This window comes from Passer montanus, unplaced genomic scaffold (assembly GCF_014805655.1).
Source record: "Passer montanus isolate IOZ18808 unplaced genomic scaffold, ASM1480565v1 scaffold2, whole genome shotgun sequence".
NCBI classification, from domain to species: Eukaryota; Metazoa; Chordata; class Aves; order Passeriformes; family Passeridae; genus Passer; species Passer montanus.
Window position 1 is genome coordinate 9,224,171 of NW_024366591.1, and position 17,313 is coordinate 9,241,483.

At 35.4% G+C, this 17,313-nt stretch overlaps 1 protein-coding gene across 1 annotated transcript in view; it reads right to left on the reverse strand.

The window, feature by feature from the left end:
- Positions 1 to 17,313, reverse strand: part of TARBP1 (TAR (HIV-1) RNA binding protein 1) — a 32,030-nt gene that overhangs the window by 4,615 nt on the left and 10,102 nt on the right. The window contains exons 12-25 of the mRNA XM_039707129.1: positions 16,977 to 17,152; positions 13,860 to 13,957; positions 13,038 to 13,199; positions 11,225 to 11,418; positions 10,280 to 10,535; positions 10,007 to 10,195; positions 6,326 to 6,525; positions 6,108 to 6,179; positions 4,808 to 4,928; positions 3,859 to 3,969; positions 3,143 to 3,292; positions 1,915 to 2,001; positions 1,152 to 1,348; positions 569 to 650 (exon numbers count right to left, since the gene is read on the reverse strand). Of these exons, the coding sequence (XP_039563063.1) occupies positions 569 to 650; positions 1,152 to 1,348; positions 1,915 to 2,001; positions 3,143 to 3,292; positions 3,859 to 3,969; positions 4,808 to 4,928; positions 6,108 to 6,179; positions 6,326 to 6,525; positions 10,007 to 10,195; positions 10,280 to 10,535; positions 11,225 to 11,418; positions 13,038 to 13,199; positions 13,860 to 13,957; positions 16,977 to 17,152 (2,095 nt within the window). The remainder of the gene's footprint in view (positions 1 to 568; positions 651 to 1,151; positions 1,349 to 1,914; positions 2,002 to 3,142; positions 3,293 to 3,858; positions 3,970 to 4,807; positions 4,929 to 6,107; positions 6,180 to 6,325; positions 6,526 to 10,006; positions 10,196 to 10,279; positions 10,536 to 11,224; positions 11,419 to 13,037; positions 13,200 to 13,859; positions 13,958 to 16,976; positions 17,153 to 17,313) is intronic.

Sequence of the window (17,313 nt, forward strand, 5' to 3'; positions counted from 1 at the left end):
GAATATCCTATATTTTGAACTTAGTTCTTCTGTCTCTTCTATTTATCTGCACCCTTATTTTTGCCTTCCTTCCACTTTCAATGTTGAAAATGTTTATTCAGCTGTTAGTTGAGATGTATCAAAAAAGGCGGCTGAAAAAGGTGCTCTGGAAGTGATGTATCTCTATCCCATTCACATCAAACAATCCAACTAAGCAACCTCAACTTACTGCTTCTGGCAACAGATGCCTTAAAAAACAAATGCCTTTATTATCCTAATAAACTACCTCAACTAAGTAGATGCTCTTCAGTTACTAGAATGAGCCTTTCCAATCACAAATGTAAAACCTGATTAATTCCCACAGATAGGCACATTTATACACATAGCTCTTCCTAACTGACCTGGGTTTTTAACACAGTATCAAGTAGAAAAACTAAGATGCAATCTCAGTCTACAGCCCATCACAATCTGGGTGAAGTAATTTTTGGGGGGTTTAAATGAATAATAGTTGATAATGTCATCCCACATTAGAAGATACCATAAAAGATAAAAATAAAATTGCAAAACTAGACAAATAGCATGGTCTTGCCTCTAGACTGTAATCCTCAACTGGATGAAATGTTGCAAAGAAGAAGTGATCCTGGATTCGCTGCCAGTTCCTTTTGGCATTCCTGCAAGTGCAGAAAGTAATGTAAGATAAACTTAAAAAGCAACATAAATTAAATTTTAAAATTCAATTGTAAGATTGGAATAAGGCAACCTAATTTACTTACTGTATCATGTATAGGAAAGAAAATACTTCAACAAGTATTTTTAAAAAATTAAGAGCATAAAGTAAGTTTTACTTATGTTTCAAGAAAGGCCCAAAAGAAACAACTCCAAATTCTATTATCAAAAGGAGTGAGTTTGGCAGGAAGTATCCTATGGAAACAGGATACTAGCCTATGATTCAATGTCAGCTTTTAGTTGTTAAAAAAAAAAAAAAAAACCTAAGTCAAGACTTCCCTTTGCTGCTTTTTTCTGTACCCTGTCTCCCCACACCAACTTCTTTTTAAATAGAGATAAAAACCCCCATAAAACCCCATAAGAATTATCAAGTGCCATTTTAGAAAATATAACTTGCTGCAAAAGGCTCAGAATGACAATGTTAAGCTGTAAAGAATGTTACTAACCCTGTGCCGTGCATGTTTTCCACCTGTTGCAGGCTAGATTCAATAACTGGTGTCAGAGCTTCAAATTCTTCCACATGCAGCATTCTGCACATGCCCCAGATTTTTTTAAGGGCAATTAATGCATAAAGCCGAACGCTGAAATTATGGCTGAAACACCACTGTAGAACAACTATGAGGGCTTTCTTCAAAGCTGGCTTCTAAAGAAACAAAGAAGCTTCTTTCATGTTAAGTTTTAATGTACAATTCAGAAGTTATGAGTGGACCAAGAAAAAGTTCCTCAAAAGATACCCCTTTGGAAATCACGAAGCTTTAAAATGATAATAATTTCCTTCTTTCCATCTACTGAGGACAAAACCTGCAGCCTCACTTGCTCTTTGAAAATGTATTTATTTGTTTTAGAAATCATTATTCTGCCTATAAGGAAATGTCTACTTATTTCTGATTAAAAGAGCAGCAAGAAAAACAAACCCAGGTGCATCCACATGTTTACTTAAAACCAAGGAAATTTTCTAGCTATTCTAGAAAATTTCACAGGTAATCAGGCTCTATGTATCCAGAACACCTGCTAAGTTAGCTAATTTTCCTAAGTCAAATATTTTACAGAGGTGACAGGAAGAATTAGTGTTTTGCATAACAAAGGATACCTTAGTAGGAAGTAGGTATTAAAGAGATAATTAAACCATTTTGGCAGCCTGTTTTCAATTCAGAACTCTGTATATGCACTGGAAGTGAATAAAGAATGAACATTCTTAGAGAGATGTACCTTCTCTGAGGTATTTTGAAGAATGATGTCAAAGTGGGCCAACACTGATAAAAATGTGCAGATGCTTTTTTTAAGCTTTTCTTCATCCTAAAGTAAAAACAGTAGTAAAAGTATGTAGTAAGTAAAAAAGAATATAACAAGAAATATGCATATATAAAATGATTTTATACTTTATGCATTTTCATGCCATGTTCTGTACATGCAATAATAATAACTCTATTAAAATCTATGTGTTTCCACAGCCAAGTTTCTGAAAATACAAGGTTGATATTATTAGGATTTCATTCTTCCTAACACGTTGTTTGCTTTTTACTAACACATCAATCAGTATGAAGTATATAGTGGTATAAGTCAGCTAAAATTCAGCCAAGTCCACTGTATTCCCCCAGGAATGCAAAAGGTCAGCACCACTCCACAGCCTCTTGCCTGGGGCTCCTGCTTCCCAGAGCTCAATCTGCAGCTCACACTGCAGTTGCACTCTGAGCCACCTGCACTAAATGTATTCCTCAACTCCAGGAGAGCCTCTGAAAATGCAATCTGTATTCCTTTCTCATAAATCTACGTGTTTGCTGCTTGCTCTGATGGTTTGAATGGGCTCACTGTGATTTAGTACATTTGTTATCAGCATGAAATCACTTTGATCCAACAAATTATCATCTGCTAAAAGGACAGCAAATTCCAACAGCTCGAGCTCTCCTCAGTCAACCCTTTCACAACTTTAGGGTATCATCACTCAAACCCTGCTTCAGTTCTAAAATCTCATTACAGAACTCCAGCGTGAGAGAAGCCTGTACTAAAAGCTGCAAATTGAATACGTATTATGCCAGTCATGTTCTCGCTGACAAAGAGGATGGGACAAAAAAGACAAAGGTGAGCTGTGGAAACCACAAGTAACTTGGACCTTCAGACCAGGATCTAGGGCATCCATGTGGTCCTGAAGGCTCTTATATTGGACTACTCTTGAACTCACTATGCCAGCTCCACTCTGCCCAGAATAAAACATCATAAAAGGAAATCTCTTAACAGCAGGAATTGACTTTTCTGGCCATTTTTCGGTCGCAAATTTCTAAGTGTCTCAGATTATTGCTCAGACTCACAAGCTAAACTGCTCAGCAGCCCACTGCTTTCAAAGGAAGACTGGAACACACAAAAAATAAGGTATGGGGTGACAAACTGTACCCTCTTTGTTCAAATTACTCTTCAAATGAATGCCAAAGGTCTTACTTACATAGCAAAAGCAATCCCAAAATTTATCAAGGAATTGGGGATACTTATGTAGAGTCAAGATAACAATCCATTCTATGAAGTACTTCACAGATGCCTGATTATTACTGAATCCAGCCTGAAAAACTCTGTCAAGAGTTCCATGCAAAAAATTCTGAGAAAACAAAATCAGGCAATCCTTTAGTATATCATTAGAGTTATTTTCATGAAGCAAAAAAATTAAATAAAATAACATTCTCACCTTTATCATAGGATTAGATATAATTTTTCAAGATGCAAATGAAAACATTTTAAAACCATCTAATTTCTTCATTATACTTCTCAAATATTTTCTAATGAAGCAGCATTTGATGAAAGTAACACTTGTCAATTTCTTGACTGTTCATAAACTAGCAACATTTTTACTAAATGAAAAGCTTTCAATCAGACAGTCAGCACAAACTTTTAGTTAGCTTTAACAGGAACAATGTGGCCTCCTAAAATTCACAAATCTAAGAATCAGTTTGCAGTGTCCTCTAGAAATGCATGATAAATCCATGACTTCAGACAAAGAATTAAACGACACAAAACTTCTACACATGGAACTTCCACATCAGCCACAGGTTACATGCCTTCTATACCCTGCTGTAATCTAATATATGCAGCTTGCATGACACCAAATTAGGTCTTGAAAGTAGGTACTTATTTATTTATTTAAAAATTAATAGTAAAGAGCAATACCTGGTTAAGCTTTGGGAGAAGAACTAAGAGTGTCTGCCATACCCGGTTTTTAATTCTATGCTGCAAAGAGTTTGCATAATAGCGTGTTCTAGATCTGGATACCAGTTCATCCTGAAAGAAAATTAAAAGGTATACTGTGTATTCTTCCTTTAAATTTGAATACATGTAAATACACTTTTCTGTACTAAGAAAGCAGCATCTACTACAGAGCTAGGATCAGCATTGAACATAAGCTTAGGAAAATATATTTACTTAATTTATTAAGAATTAAATTTTGAAGCTTATAATAATAATAATATAATATTATTAAATAATAAAGTAAGCAAATATCTACTAAAGCTACATTTCCCTTCTTGGTCGATCTCACAACACAAATATTAATCACTTCTCTGCAGTACTTAATTGAGAGGAATGAGGGGCCCACCCATCCTAGTTCTTCAGAAAAGAAGGATTCAACAGTGCCAGAACGTATGGGTGATGTTCCAATAGCAGCTGCAGTCATTTACCACTGACTTTAGACTCCTGACAATGCATAAGCAGCTATGATATAAACAAAAATTGGACCCCAACCTTCACCATTATTTCTATCTGTAAAGTTATTCTGAGCAGACAATAGCCCTCTCAATATAAGAGGTAGTCTGCAAGAGTTGAAGTGAAATGCCGTGCTTCAGAATGCAGCCTAAAGGAATATTCTTAATGGAACAATGGTTACAATCTGGATAATGTTCCAGGAAGCCAAAATATCCACTAAAAAGAGAGAAGTAAATCCAAAAGGCAATTTTTACTATTCTGGTTGAATTAACTTCTGTCTCACAATGAAGAAAGCCGTATTACTCAGCAAATCTAGAGAGGCTACACAAACATAAATGCATCCTGATAGCTGTAAATATTTTGCATGTTACTAGTTGTACTAACAGTGCATTTATATACTAAGAGAAATTAATTTTACCTTATCAAGTAATTTGATGAAAATGTCTTCCATAAATGTCTTATGCAAGGTATTTGATCCATCCAACCAGCACAGAAATTTAACAGCACAAATGCGAACGTAGTGATCATCTCGATTTGTGCTGTAAAATATTAATAAAAATAAAAATCAAACTCTACTTGTTTAGACAAAGATAATTCCTAAATTATAAAAAAGCACCAGATATAATCTGGAACATACAGCCATCAAGTTGTCTACAGTGAGACAATATGCAAATACCCAGAGCTGGAGTTTTAAAATCTGTTTGTCATTGGTGATGAAAAAAATGAGTGAGTTCACAACCTGACCCTGAGTCCATCTGGAGTTCTTTATAACATGTATCTAGAGTTCTTCAGTAACACCTAGGTGTTTAAAAAACTTTTCTATAGAAAAAGCTGCATCAGAAAATTTTTGAAATTTTGTGCCTGTAAACTGTAAACTTTTAACAACTAAATTATGCTTATGATTTGGTCAAGTATCTAATCTATCTGTATCAAGTATCTAATCCCAAACAACACGTCATTCCTGTACAGACATCCAGAATAATTAATGGCAAGTGTAAAATTAATGACATTGTAGGCTGTGACAGCTGCAGAGCATCACAAAAAAAATATATGATTACCAAAAAGCTCTTGGAGAAAATACAGGAGTAGTGAACTTTTGCAGTAGATTTTTTTTAGAAGTTCAGGTTTTATAAACTACTAACATTTCTGAATACAAGGTGACAGAACTTTTTCTCTGACTTTCTTCCACTGAATAAAAATGGGAGTGAAACTATAAGAAAATTCAACAATCCAGTAGCAAACATCCTCATTTCAAAGGCAGGAGGCAGTAGACACAAGAAAAGGGTTTGCAACCAATGTTAACAAGCCAAGCTCAAAATCTGGCTGCATTAAAACCTGAGTTTCTTAACTGTCTTTCTCACAATGACAAGGTATGTATTAGCTCAGCATCCCAAACAGCATTACTTTATTGAGGTGAGACAATGAGGAAGTAGTTATTTCAGCCACGGTCAGATTAACAAGTGAGATATATTTTCCTGAAAATCCACTTTTCTACAGTTTGTATTTGAATTATGAATATAATGTGATGTACAACCCTTTTACCAGTATTTTAAAAGGTTATGAATATATTCCTTGTGGGTCCCTTCCAACTCATGATATCCTATGATGGTATGATAAGCAGCTGACTTGAAAATCAGCATCTTTCCTCTCAGAGCATCAACCAGGACAAAGACACAATTCACACCAAATTCTGTAAGATGTATACTTAAAAGCATTACCTTTCTGTAACAACATTTGCTGCACATTTTTCTCCAAGATTGTCTATGAAGGCATGCACATCCTGTATGTGTCTTCAGAGATGAAAGAAGACAAAGCAACAAAATTAGCAGAGTAACATACAAAATCTGTTTTCAGTTTTTCACTAGTCATCTTAAAGTTTAAAAGAAAAAAAACCCACAAAATTTTAAAATAGAAATCACAAATATTTTTTATATACCTTTGATCTTTCCTAAATACAGTTCCAAAGACACAAGCCTCAGTGATAAGTTCACTGTAATTTCCAGCATTTAAGAAAGCATTTGTCAAGGCACTTCTCTCATCAACAGTGGAAAATATCCAAGACTGACAACAATGACTAAGGACTACATTGAAGACTCCAGTCTTTGTAGTGGACAGATCTATGAGCTTGAAAATTATCTGAAAATAAGAAATAAAAGATTCAAAATCTAGTTTTCAGAAGCGCCAGATCCATTAGAATAAAATTGCAGTGATATCTGTTTTAATAGGTCTCACGGTCTTTTGCATCCTATCTCTGCTCAGGTTAATGCTGTCTTCAATCTATTTATAATTCCCTGATATAATAGCAGGTGAATGGGCAACAATTGGCCCAGTATATACTTCTAAACCAGAACTGATCTTCGCTTAAACAGATAAAATGCCAGATGCTTTAAACAAATCCTCTAGTAAGTGGAATAAATGAGCCAGGGTTTACTTCATGAGCACAAACCTAGTGTTTTAATCAATCCTTACCAATTTAAGAAAAAAAAATTAAACATTAAGCAAAATCTCTTACATAAGTTGCCATATCACTAGTTCTGTTCTTTAAGGAGGATTACCTTCATGTCAAAGTTCATATTTAAGTTAAAGTGCAAAAGTGTCTTTGTACCATTTATTTTTTATTTTAAAGGAGGGAACATTTACCATATTTGAAACTGCTATCTAAAGCTTCTGCAAAAAGAGAAACAAAACAAAACAAGAAGGACTCCAAAATATTTCTTTCCCTTCCTAGGATAAGTGCAAGAGTAAATTTCACTTACAAAGTAAATTTTTTTTCTAAGAAATTCCAAGCATCTGGGAGAGGGTGGAGATGCAGAATGTACAGGTAAGGATTTCTAAGAATTCCTTTTCAGACATCAGTTAGAGCTGTCCATGGAAATTGTTTTTCAGAAGGTGTAATAGCTCCTAATAGACAAAGCTGCTTTGCTTCCCTGCATTGAAATGACAGTTTTGATAATGTAATGACAATTCTTTGACAGTTATGCTGGTTTTTCAGAGAAAGTTGTTCTGAATTGCTAAGCATTAAAGCATCAAGAAGCTCATGAAGAACTTAAAACTGAAATACTGCAATGCAGTCTGGAGAAACACTTGCTGGAAAGAAAGCTCTACACTAGAAGCATGTGGGGTCTTTACCAAGAATTGGAACCCATTTTCCAGTGATAGGCATTGTAACTTTCCTAGTAATTCCAAAATTAAGTTATTATTTCACCTGTAGGGAAGCAGCACAGCATTTACTATGCATTTCTCAATCCTGAAATTTTTTTCAACTGTTTCACGAATACAGTAAAAGTTCAGCACACACAAAAGAAATTCAAGATATTTAAGTTCTAGCATAATTAACATAAGAATAATCACAAAGCAAAAAGAAGAGTGCAGCAGAAGAATTAAGCTAAAGAACACAGTGCTCTGGGCACCTTGAACAATCACAAAGAAAAAGGAAGAGTGCAGCAGAAGAAATTAAGCTAAAGAACACAGTGCTCTGGGCACCTTCTGTGGAAGCCCTTCTTGGTATTACCATAGCACTAGTCCCTTTTTTGACTCAAAAATACCCCTTTGTTCCATCCCTTCCAGCTATCAAAAAGACAGAGTGCACTGTGGTAGACAAAATTTAAATTGTGCTTCTGTGACAAATGAGCATCAGGCAGGTCCATATTTTGTTCTCTTTAGCTACAACTACACAGGCATTGCACAGCGGGGCAATGGCACTGCTGAGGACTGGAATAAGAATATACATAAGTAGGCACTTGCTTGGGAACTTTATCTTCATTTTCTTATGAAGGGGCAGAAGGTGGCTCGACCAGATGCCCTTTGTTGAGTATAGGAGACCTTCATTAGCTCCTTGATGCCTGCTGTCATGGTATGTCCCACTGCAGACAATGGGATAGCTGTCACACAGACTCAACACTCTCAACATTGGCAAAACACACCTTACATAATGCTTGAACTACTAATGCTGAAGTTAAGGTAGTAATTATAGGAATTTAACCAAGTTTTAAGATCAAGAAAAATAAAATATTAACTATAGCTCATTAGTTATTGCAACACTGAGCATACAATTAGCTGTTACAGATACTCATTAAAAGTAAAAGCGAACCAACTTCTACAACAGAAGAGAATTTACCATCTTTACATACATATCTTATTTTGACTTGGGTCCACAGAGAGACTACAAATGCAAAGTGTTTAAAATAGAGAATGGCAACATCCATTTGAAGCAAGTTTAAAAAAAAAAAAAAGAGAAAATAAATGGGGCTACATGTCAAGGTAATTAAGGCTAATATGGACGGACATATCACAGCAGTTTTAAATAGCTAGGAAGTGTCTATTTTTCTGTATTTTATTTAAAACCATTTTGGTGTGTCTGAGCTGAAAATAAATTTGAGACATTTGCTATTACTTACAATTATGAGTGTGACACCAGGACAGAGCTACTTATGGTGACTTCAAAGGAAAAGTGCAACCCTCCTAGTGTGATTTTTGTGCTAAGGGGAAAGCAGCACATGTGGTACTGAATCTAAGCAGACAAATATACTGGTAGATAATTCACAATGTATTACTGCCCTAGTTCAAGTCCTGCATTCACTGTGGACTGTTCTGCACAAATATTTAATTAATAGGGGAATAAAAAGAAAAAGAAAAAAATCCCCAAGAAAGATTATGTAAAAAGAAACAGCTAACAACTTTGCAGTGTATAAAACCAATAGGAACCAACATCCCAGTACTGCACACAGTTTTCTGGACTTAACCAAAAAAAGAACATCACGACACAGGCAACAACTCTTGCAGTTCTGGCAGCTGCATAAATCTTACAAAAGAAGAATAAAAATTGCATTTTTCTTCTTCTTAAATCGTGAAGCAGGCCTACCATGCAGTATTAAACTGAATTCTAAGGTGACTGTGTGTTTTTTGTTTTCTACACCTGGACCATCAGAGGAAAAGAAGCCTTTAAAGAAGCAGTAAAAATGCTTTATTCAATAGCATCTACAAAATTTTCAACTGTTCTAACTTTTCATCTAAGACAGCGTTTTCATAAAGAGTAAACTATTAGAAAAAGGCATAATTTTTCCAGACTATTAAAAGCTTATCAGAGTTCAGGTGTCAAATCCTAAACAAAATAGTCAAGAGGAAGAGCATCTAAGACAGCGTATTCATAAAGAGTAAACTATTAGAAAAAATAATAAAATAGTAAACTATTAGAAAACTATTAGAAAAAATAATTTTCCCAGAATATTAATAGCTTATGAGAGTTCAGGTGTCAAATCCTAAACAAAATAGTCAAGAGGAAGAGGAGTTCTATTTTTATGTAAAAATAAAATAAATGAAAAAAACCTAATTTTACTGCATGCAGAAGATACTGAACAGTCTAAAAAAATAAAGACATGGTACTTTTCATTTACTGTGCCACAAGATGAAACAGTGTATTTGTTTATCTTCAATCTTATGCTCAGGTCTTTTATCTTAACACTCTCAAACCTGGGCCTTTGCAGAAATGAAAAATTCACAACAATAGCTGAAGGGAAAATAAACCATAAAATACATTTCCACATCCAAACAAAATTTATGTTCCCTTCTCAAAAAAAAAAAAAAAAAAAAAAAAAAGAGAAGAATTCTTGAAACTGACCTCTTTTATTTTGGTATATGCTTGACCTTTTGCACTTGCAGCAACAGCTAGAACCTCAGTATCAAAGATGAACTGAACAAAAGCTTTTAGATTGACCCAAAATATTAGCTGTGTGTTGCTCAAAGAGGATATAATTTTCCAAGCCAAATCAAATGCTTCAATGCAGAGAGCCTCTGATGAGTCCAGAAGCTGTAAATAAAGATATAAGGAAGGGTTACATTTAACAAAAAAACCAACCAAAAACATTTAACACTGTGCAGGTTAATAGTTTACCTTGGGAACAAGGATTTTCATGCAGTCAAACACAGGTGAAACTTGGTCTGAAGGAAGAATAGATAGGGCTTCTAATGCAGACTGTAGAATTTCTTTTGACCTTTCAGCTGTAGACAGTGACATTACTGAAGTTTCTTCATTCCCTGGAGCCAGTGTTGCAAATGAATGTAAAACAAAACGGAGGCAAATCCACTGGTCACGAACGTAGCGTGCAACAATCTTCCCCCATCCTTGAGATGTTGTTTCTTCACATAAGCTGTGAAAAAAAATACTTTTCTTAAATAAATATCGTGCTAAGTTTATCCTGCACATTCCTACTCCACCAGGGAGTGCTTAACTGTACAAACTCACTGCACTGCTTCAAGGTGCTAAGATTTATACAATTCAAGGCAAGAGTGGACAAGTACACAGAAAAGCAATCTAAAAATTATGTGGTTTTTAAAAGAGAAAAATCAATTATTGGCTTAGTCAGTCTCATCAGTCAAATCCCTGTGAGAATATTCAGTGGAAACATCACTATGTGCTGGCTGTGGTTTTTTTGTTACCCAAGTATCTGGGTTTTGGCTCTCTGGCTTTCTCTGGGTTTCCCTTCCAAACAGTAAATAATTTACATTTAAACTTGCTTGTGTACATGTCATGGCTTTCTGCAGTGTATGTATCTATTTAATCTGGCCTAAGGGTGAGCAGTGTTCACAGATAGCTCTGGCTTCACAGAACTAGAGAACTTAACAAAAGAACCTTTGATCTGATTAATTACAGCTGCTTTATGTTCCAAAACCTGGATGTTAAGACAAAAAAGCAACTCAGTGAACAGTTTGTGTACAGAATTCTTCCTCTTTATCTTAGCAAGAAGTTGTCAAAAAACAGGAAAAGCCAACATCTTAACCACTGCTTCACATTAATCAAGTTTGTTCTAGAGAATTTCTGAAGCTTTAGCAGACGTACCTATTTTTTTCTTCAATATAAGATGGCTTCTTTAATACTTCATTGAATTGAGAAAAGGAAACGAATTTCTTCAGAGCATCCACAGCAGGCAGAGATTCCAGGTGTGCTTTTAGCTCTCCATCCATTATCTCACACACAGCTGCCAGTGAAGCCATGCTAGCTACTCTTCTAATTTGTTCCTTAACCTTCGGCTCCTAAGCAAAACCAAACCATACATGAACAAACACACACCAACTTCTCATGCAATATAAATAACCTACTAATAACGTGCTTCTAATAACCCTCCTCTTGGCATCACCACAGGCACCATAAGGTAGCAATTCTGCATCCTTCTACTTCTGTGCTTTCTTCCCCTGAGCCTAACTCAGCTTGGCTTGGGCTGGGCCAGCACAAATGCTCACAAGTTACAAGCACTGACAGAAGCATAAACATTCCAAATTACAGTCCCTTGTCCATTAAGTGCAGGCAGCATGGCTGTGATGGAACTCTCCTGTCTTGCCAGGTAACAGTTCACACACATTGCTGGAGAGCAAGTAGAAGAAAAGATGTGGGTCCAGTTAATCAGAAACCCAACACAGTGGCTAAAATTTGGAATACCACACACCAGCTGCTCCAAGCACCCAAAAGATCACAACCATGCCATGGTTATTTTGTGTGATAAACACATATATTCATAACAAGCATGAAATTAAAAGTCTCATTTAAAAAAAACAGCCAAGAAGCATATAATGCCTGTATAGTAAGAAAGCCAAATGTAACTTGGAGATATTTAAATAACATCAAGGTTATCTAGAGCACAGGGAAGACTTTTCTCATCTGCAGTTACTCAGCATTTTCTTCTTTCTTCTGAAACTGAAGAGGTACTTTATGTGCAGCTGAGGAAACCACCATGAAAATATAACTCCCCCAAATTCCAAATAAGTTGGTAAGTGCACACAGTAAATGCTAGAACCAGAAAATGTTTACTTTTAAACTACTGGAAAATGTATATAATTGACATAAATTATGGAAAGAAATAAAATTAAGTATTGTTCTTTAGTACTGATCCCTTAAAACACAAACCTACTTAATCAAATACTTACTCTCTTTTAAGCTGTTAACTGTTCTTGAACAAAACTGTACCAAATAATAAGACCAAACTTTATATTGCCCAACAAATCTTAATTTAAATCTCCATTTTCATTGAAGTTATTGAAAATTGAAAATTTTTTTGAAAATTTATTTATTTCAGATATAGTAGCCTACCACATAGGACTGTGGGACAATCAACATAACTGTATGAAAATGCCAAAGCAATGCTGGGTTTTGGAGTTTCTTTTTCTTTGTATGTTCCAGGTTTGAAGTCAACAAACACAAAATATATTTTCATTTAATAGTTACTCAATCAGTAAGATTAGCTCATATTTGAGGAAAAAAAGTCTTTGAGTACATGGTTCAAGATTACAGTAAAAATTTTACTTTAGCTATACAGACTTCCAAATAATGCAATATAAAAAAAACCCAAAGTACTAAAAACCTTAGCTATAAATATTATACATTCATGTTACACTGCCAAATGTGTGTTAGGAAATATATATGCAGATACTCATTCACACAAACTATTATTGAATTTCACATTATATATATTATGCATTATAAACATCACAATATAAATAAGTAACTGTACGTTAATTTATTTTTATAGTATGTCTATACAATTATTAATGCAGAATCCAAATTGTGCATATTAGTGGAATTATTAGCATATGTTTTAATTACTACTTATTGGCTTGTTTTATGTTAATATTTACTGTTGTAAATAATGTCAAATTACCTTTTCAGAATTTCTCTCCTGAAGATTACGAATAGATGCATTTATCAGGGATGAAAGGAAATTCTTGACAGATGACATTTTCTTCCAGTTGACTTTCAAGCACAAATTCACTGTCTCTGGAATTAAAGCCAAGTACAGATCACAACGATCCAAGTCGCCAACCTAAAAGTGAGGAAACAACCACAATCCCAATCAGTGAGAGGAGGAAAATTAAACTCAAAATCAGAAAGAAAACTACTGGTAACAATGATAGCAGAAGGAAAACTACAACTGTCATTGCAATTGAACAACTTTTAATTTTGGGGTTTGTTTGGGGGAGGTTATTAACTTCTAAATCTTTAAAACTGACTTTCAGATGCCATTCTCCTGATGCAACTCTAACTTTTGCTTTGCTTAAAATGTCACAGGTTTCTTTGGGGTAGAAACTTAGAAAGCACTGGGCACATCAATGAGCAAACAGTGTAATATAGTCAAGTAAGATGATAATCAGGCTGAGTACTAAAAGCCCCCCAAAAAACTTACCTCCACAGCCCACAGCTAAACTAGTCATGTATTAAGCAGTACATGATACTCAGGATTTCTTACTATATGATTTCTTTAGATTTAATAAGAAACAAGAAACACAGACTACAGACACTAAACACTACTTCTAAAGACACTTCTTTTTTCCTTCTTACTGTGCCCATTCAAAAAAGTTAACAAGTGTTTCTATGCAAATTGACTTTCTAGGTGTTCAAAGATTTTATATGAACTTTAGGAACACTGGTAAATCAAACTAACAAGCAAAACCACACCAAAATAAGCCTCATAATCATTACTTACAGTGCTTAACTCATTGGTAGTAAGCCGTCTGAGAACAAATTCAAGAATACTCTCCACAGGTGTTACAAGTGATTTCCAGATAAAGAACAGTACTTCATCTGTGTGGAGGAAAAAAAAGTATATATACAGAAATACAATTCCCTTAAGAATTTCATTCTATCATGCAGATTTACTTATGTTACACAGTTATACAGTAACAGTACTCAAATACCTAAAAATAACTTGAAACACCTCTGTACTCTTTCACATTGTAAGCCATAAGGCTGAAAGAATCAAACCAGATTATATTATTTCCTGAGATTCACAATGTATTAGTGAACCAAAACCCACAAAAGACCAGAAGGCCACAGTCCAACTTTCCAAATTTTAATGCACACTTTTGTCCTACTCCTAACCCTCTGCACAAACAGTTTATTATTGAACTTAGTCTTTAATAAATACCAAAAGCTTTCATATCCAGCAATTAACTTTATGTGAGAAAAATATACTTTTTCATTCCTAATATTTATAGATTTGAAAACTGGTTTTGGCAGCTTGTTGATTGTTGGTCTGGTTTTCTGATGTTTAGGAAAAATTCAACTTTGGAAATACTGTAATCTTACAAGATTTTAGCCCAGTAGCTTCCAGGCTTAACATTGTAAGTGAAAATACAAAATCATGACAAAATGTGATATTATCCACAAGAAAGGGCTAGGCTACCAAGTATACCACATGTACATAGCATTTCACAAACAAAGACACAAGCTTATACACAAGGGAGGTAGGTCACCCTTGTAAAACATATTTAACCACAAACACTGCAGTCTGTGTTTCAAGGGTAAGGACTAGCTGAAAGCCAAGGAAATAACATCTCAGTATGAAAACAGAGTAAAATATTCTGCATAGCCACCTTGTTTTAAAAATACCAGTCATTAGTTTCAGTGTTCAGGAGAATTACCCAGCGGCTACAGCTGCTGTTTCTTTCTGGAGTTGACCCTAACACTTCATGTAGCAAAACTATTATTAAATGGAAGGCCTTCAGAAATTAAAAATATAAAGGGAAATATTCCCAGAAGTTCCAAATCCATATTGTACTTACTTTCAACATTCCCTACTAAAATGGCTCATTGGACTACACTTCTAATGCTTAAATTATTTAGAAACAACAGTTCAATTATGTCAGATTATCATCATGTTTCATCATGAGTCTCAAATCACTACAAAATCTTCTGCAATTTATATACACAAAATCTTAAGATAAGCATGTTGGACATAAAACCCAATTCATTACCAGAGTCTCTGTGACACTAGCAAAAGATAATAATTACCAAAATCTTACTGTTTAAAATAATGAACTCTAACAACAGTTTAGACAGCAAGGACTGTAGAAGAATGCTGGTGATTTCAGCATGCCTTTCAGGCATGTCTATCTCCATCAAAATATTCCTAAATAAAACACTTCCCACTTGTTATTATTTTTGTTTTACAAGGTTAAATTCCTTTATCACTCCCTACCATTTTACTGCTTTCCATTTGACAAACAGGACTTTTCACCTCCCATTTAATCAACATAGAAACATAACTCCAGTATTACACAGCAAATCTTCCCACCCCACACCTCAGTCAATTCACAGCTGCAGAAAAAAATATTTATTACTTGATTCTCCTGTGCAGAAGGAAGAAGCACAAAAACACTGTAGAAAATAATTTTAAGAAACGTAATCCTTGTTTAACATAAAACTACAATGCAATGCAGAAAGCCTCTCAAAAGACTGATGGTGGGCTGTACTGGAGCACTTCTAGGGACCTTCAAAAGGATGGGGACACTTCAGTGCCCAGCCTTGCCATACCTTTGGAACTCTGTTAGCAGAGCTCAACATGCCATGTCAGGTCTCAAAATTCCCACAGCAGGAGCAATCCATTGCAGGCACATTAGCAAGCACAAGAAATGAGGCACACGAAATTTATTATTGATACTAAAAAACAAGCGTGTGCTTGCACATGTTTTGTAGGGTTCTGTTTCAGGTTTGTTCCATCCTTATGCTGTAGGCTAAATGCACACTGGTAGCTCAGTGGACACCTCTTCCAGTTTAGTTCATTTCAAGGAACACACTTCACCAGTCAGAGACCATGCCCCAACATGAGCTTTAACAGCCTGCATCGTTAGTGCTCAGTATTTCACACAAACAGCTAAAATTTAAGGGGGCAGGGGCTGAATGCATCCAGCACTTGTTAAAATGAGGTGGGCATTTATTTTGGAACTGCACTTAGACATGTACATGAAACCTGAACATACAACCTGAAACTATTTTTGTTACAAATAAGAGTCTAGATATGGAACCCCCTGACTCCAAAACTACTCTTCTATTCCATGTTATAACCACCCTGAAAAAAAATCCAAAAATAATCTGGGGGAGCAGAAACCAAACACCAAGATCCCTCCTATTCCCATTCAGCATCCAAACTCAATGAAAATAATACTGCAATTTTTCATTTGCTCTCAGGAAAAACATTCAGGTCTATTCTGGTTACAAACTGACCAACTTCTCTCAAAAGGAGTAGTAAGGACTCCATAGTTTTTGTTCAAACTCCCCTGAAAGGTCTAAAAGTTAAAGTGCTCCATCTGTGGGGGGCAACACTCCCAGAGAGACAGATCACCAGGCTTGTATTTCAGGAAGCACCTCTTGGCTAAGTCAACTCAGAAACCAGGATGTCCAGCAGGATCACTTTATGCACTCAGGGAAGACTCTGGCTGAACCGGTGGCATCTGAGCAGGTTAGGCTGGGTTTCTGTAGTTACTTCCTTCTGAAGTGTCTAAATGATTTATGGAATCCATTCATTTGCAAAGAATAGGCCTATAAATATTTGCAATACAGTCCCACTCTTCAAATTTTAACTGATATGGACAATTGCTTTCTCAGAAGGCTTTCACATTCTCAATTCCCAGGCCTTAGGATACCTGTAAGATTGGACCCATAGCTCAAGTTTTATAACAGACATGCCAGATTGCCAACATTTACATTTACCACTTCTAGGCTAGTATTATCTTGACACTATAGGCATGAAACAGTGAAGTAGCTTAGCTGCAGTTCAGACTGTAATGAACAGAAGACACAGTAGACTGAAGATGTCACTAACCATCTTGCGTATTGGAACATTTTAACCAACGGGTCTGCAATAACTTCAAGAGAAGCTGAAGGCTTTTATCTGTTTTCAGTGTTGGTATGTAAGCATTACTGCCAAGTTTCATCAAGACATCCAGAAGAGGGTTCAAGAAAGCCTCTAGTTCAATCCACTCTATGTTGCTTTTTCCACTACACAAAAACAAAAATTAAAAAGAAAGTCTTCTTCTGAGTATCTGCCTTAAGTGCTGAAGTTACTTATGGAAATAAATAGGACACGTTTCCAAGACACTTAAGTATCTTTAGAATGTTACCCAGTATGTCTGCAGCAACAGCTGGACAAGGCCTAAGGA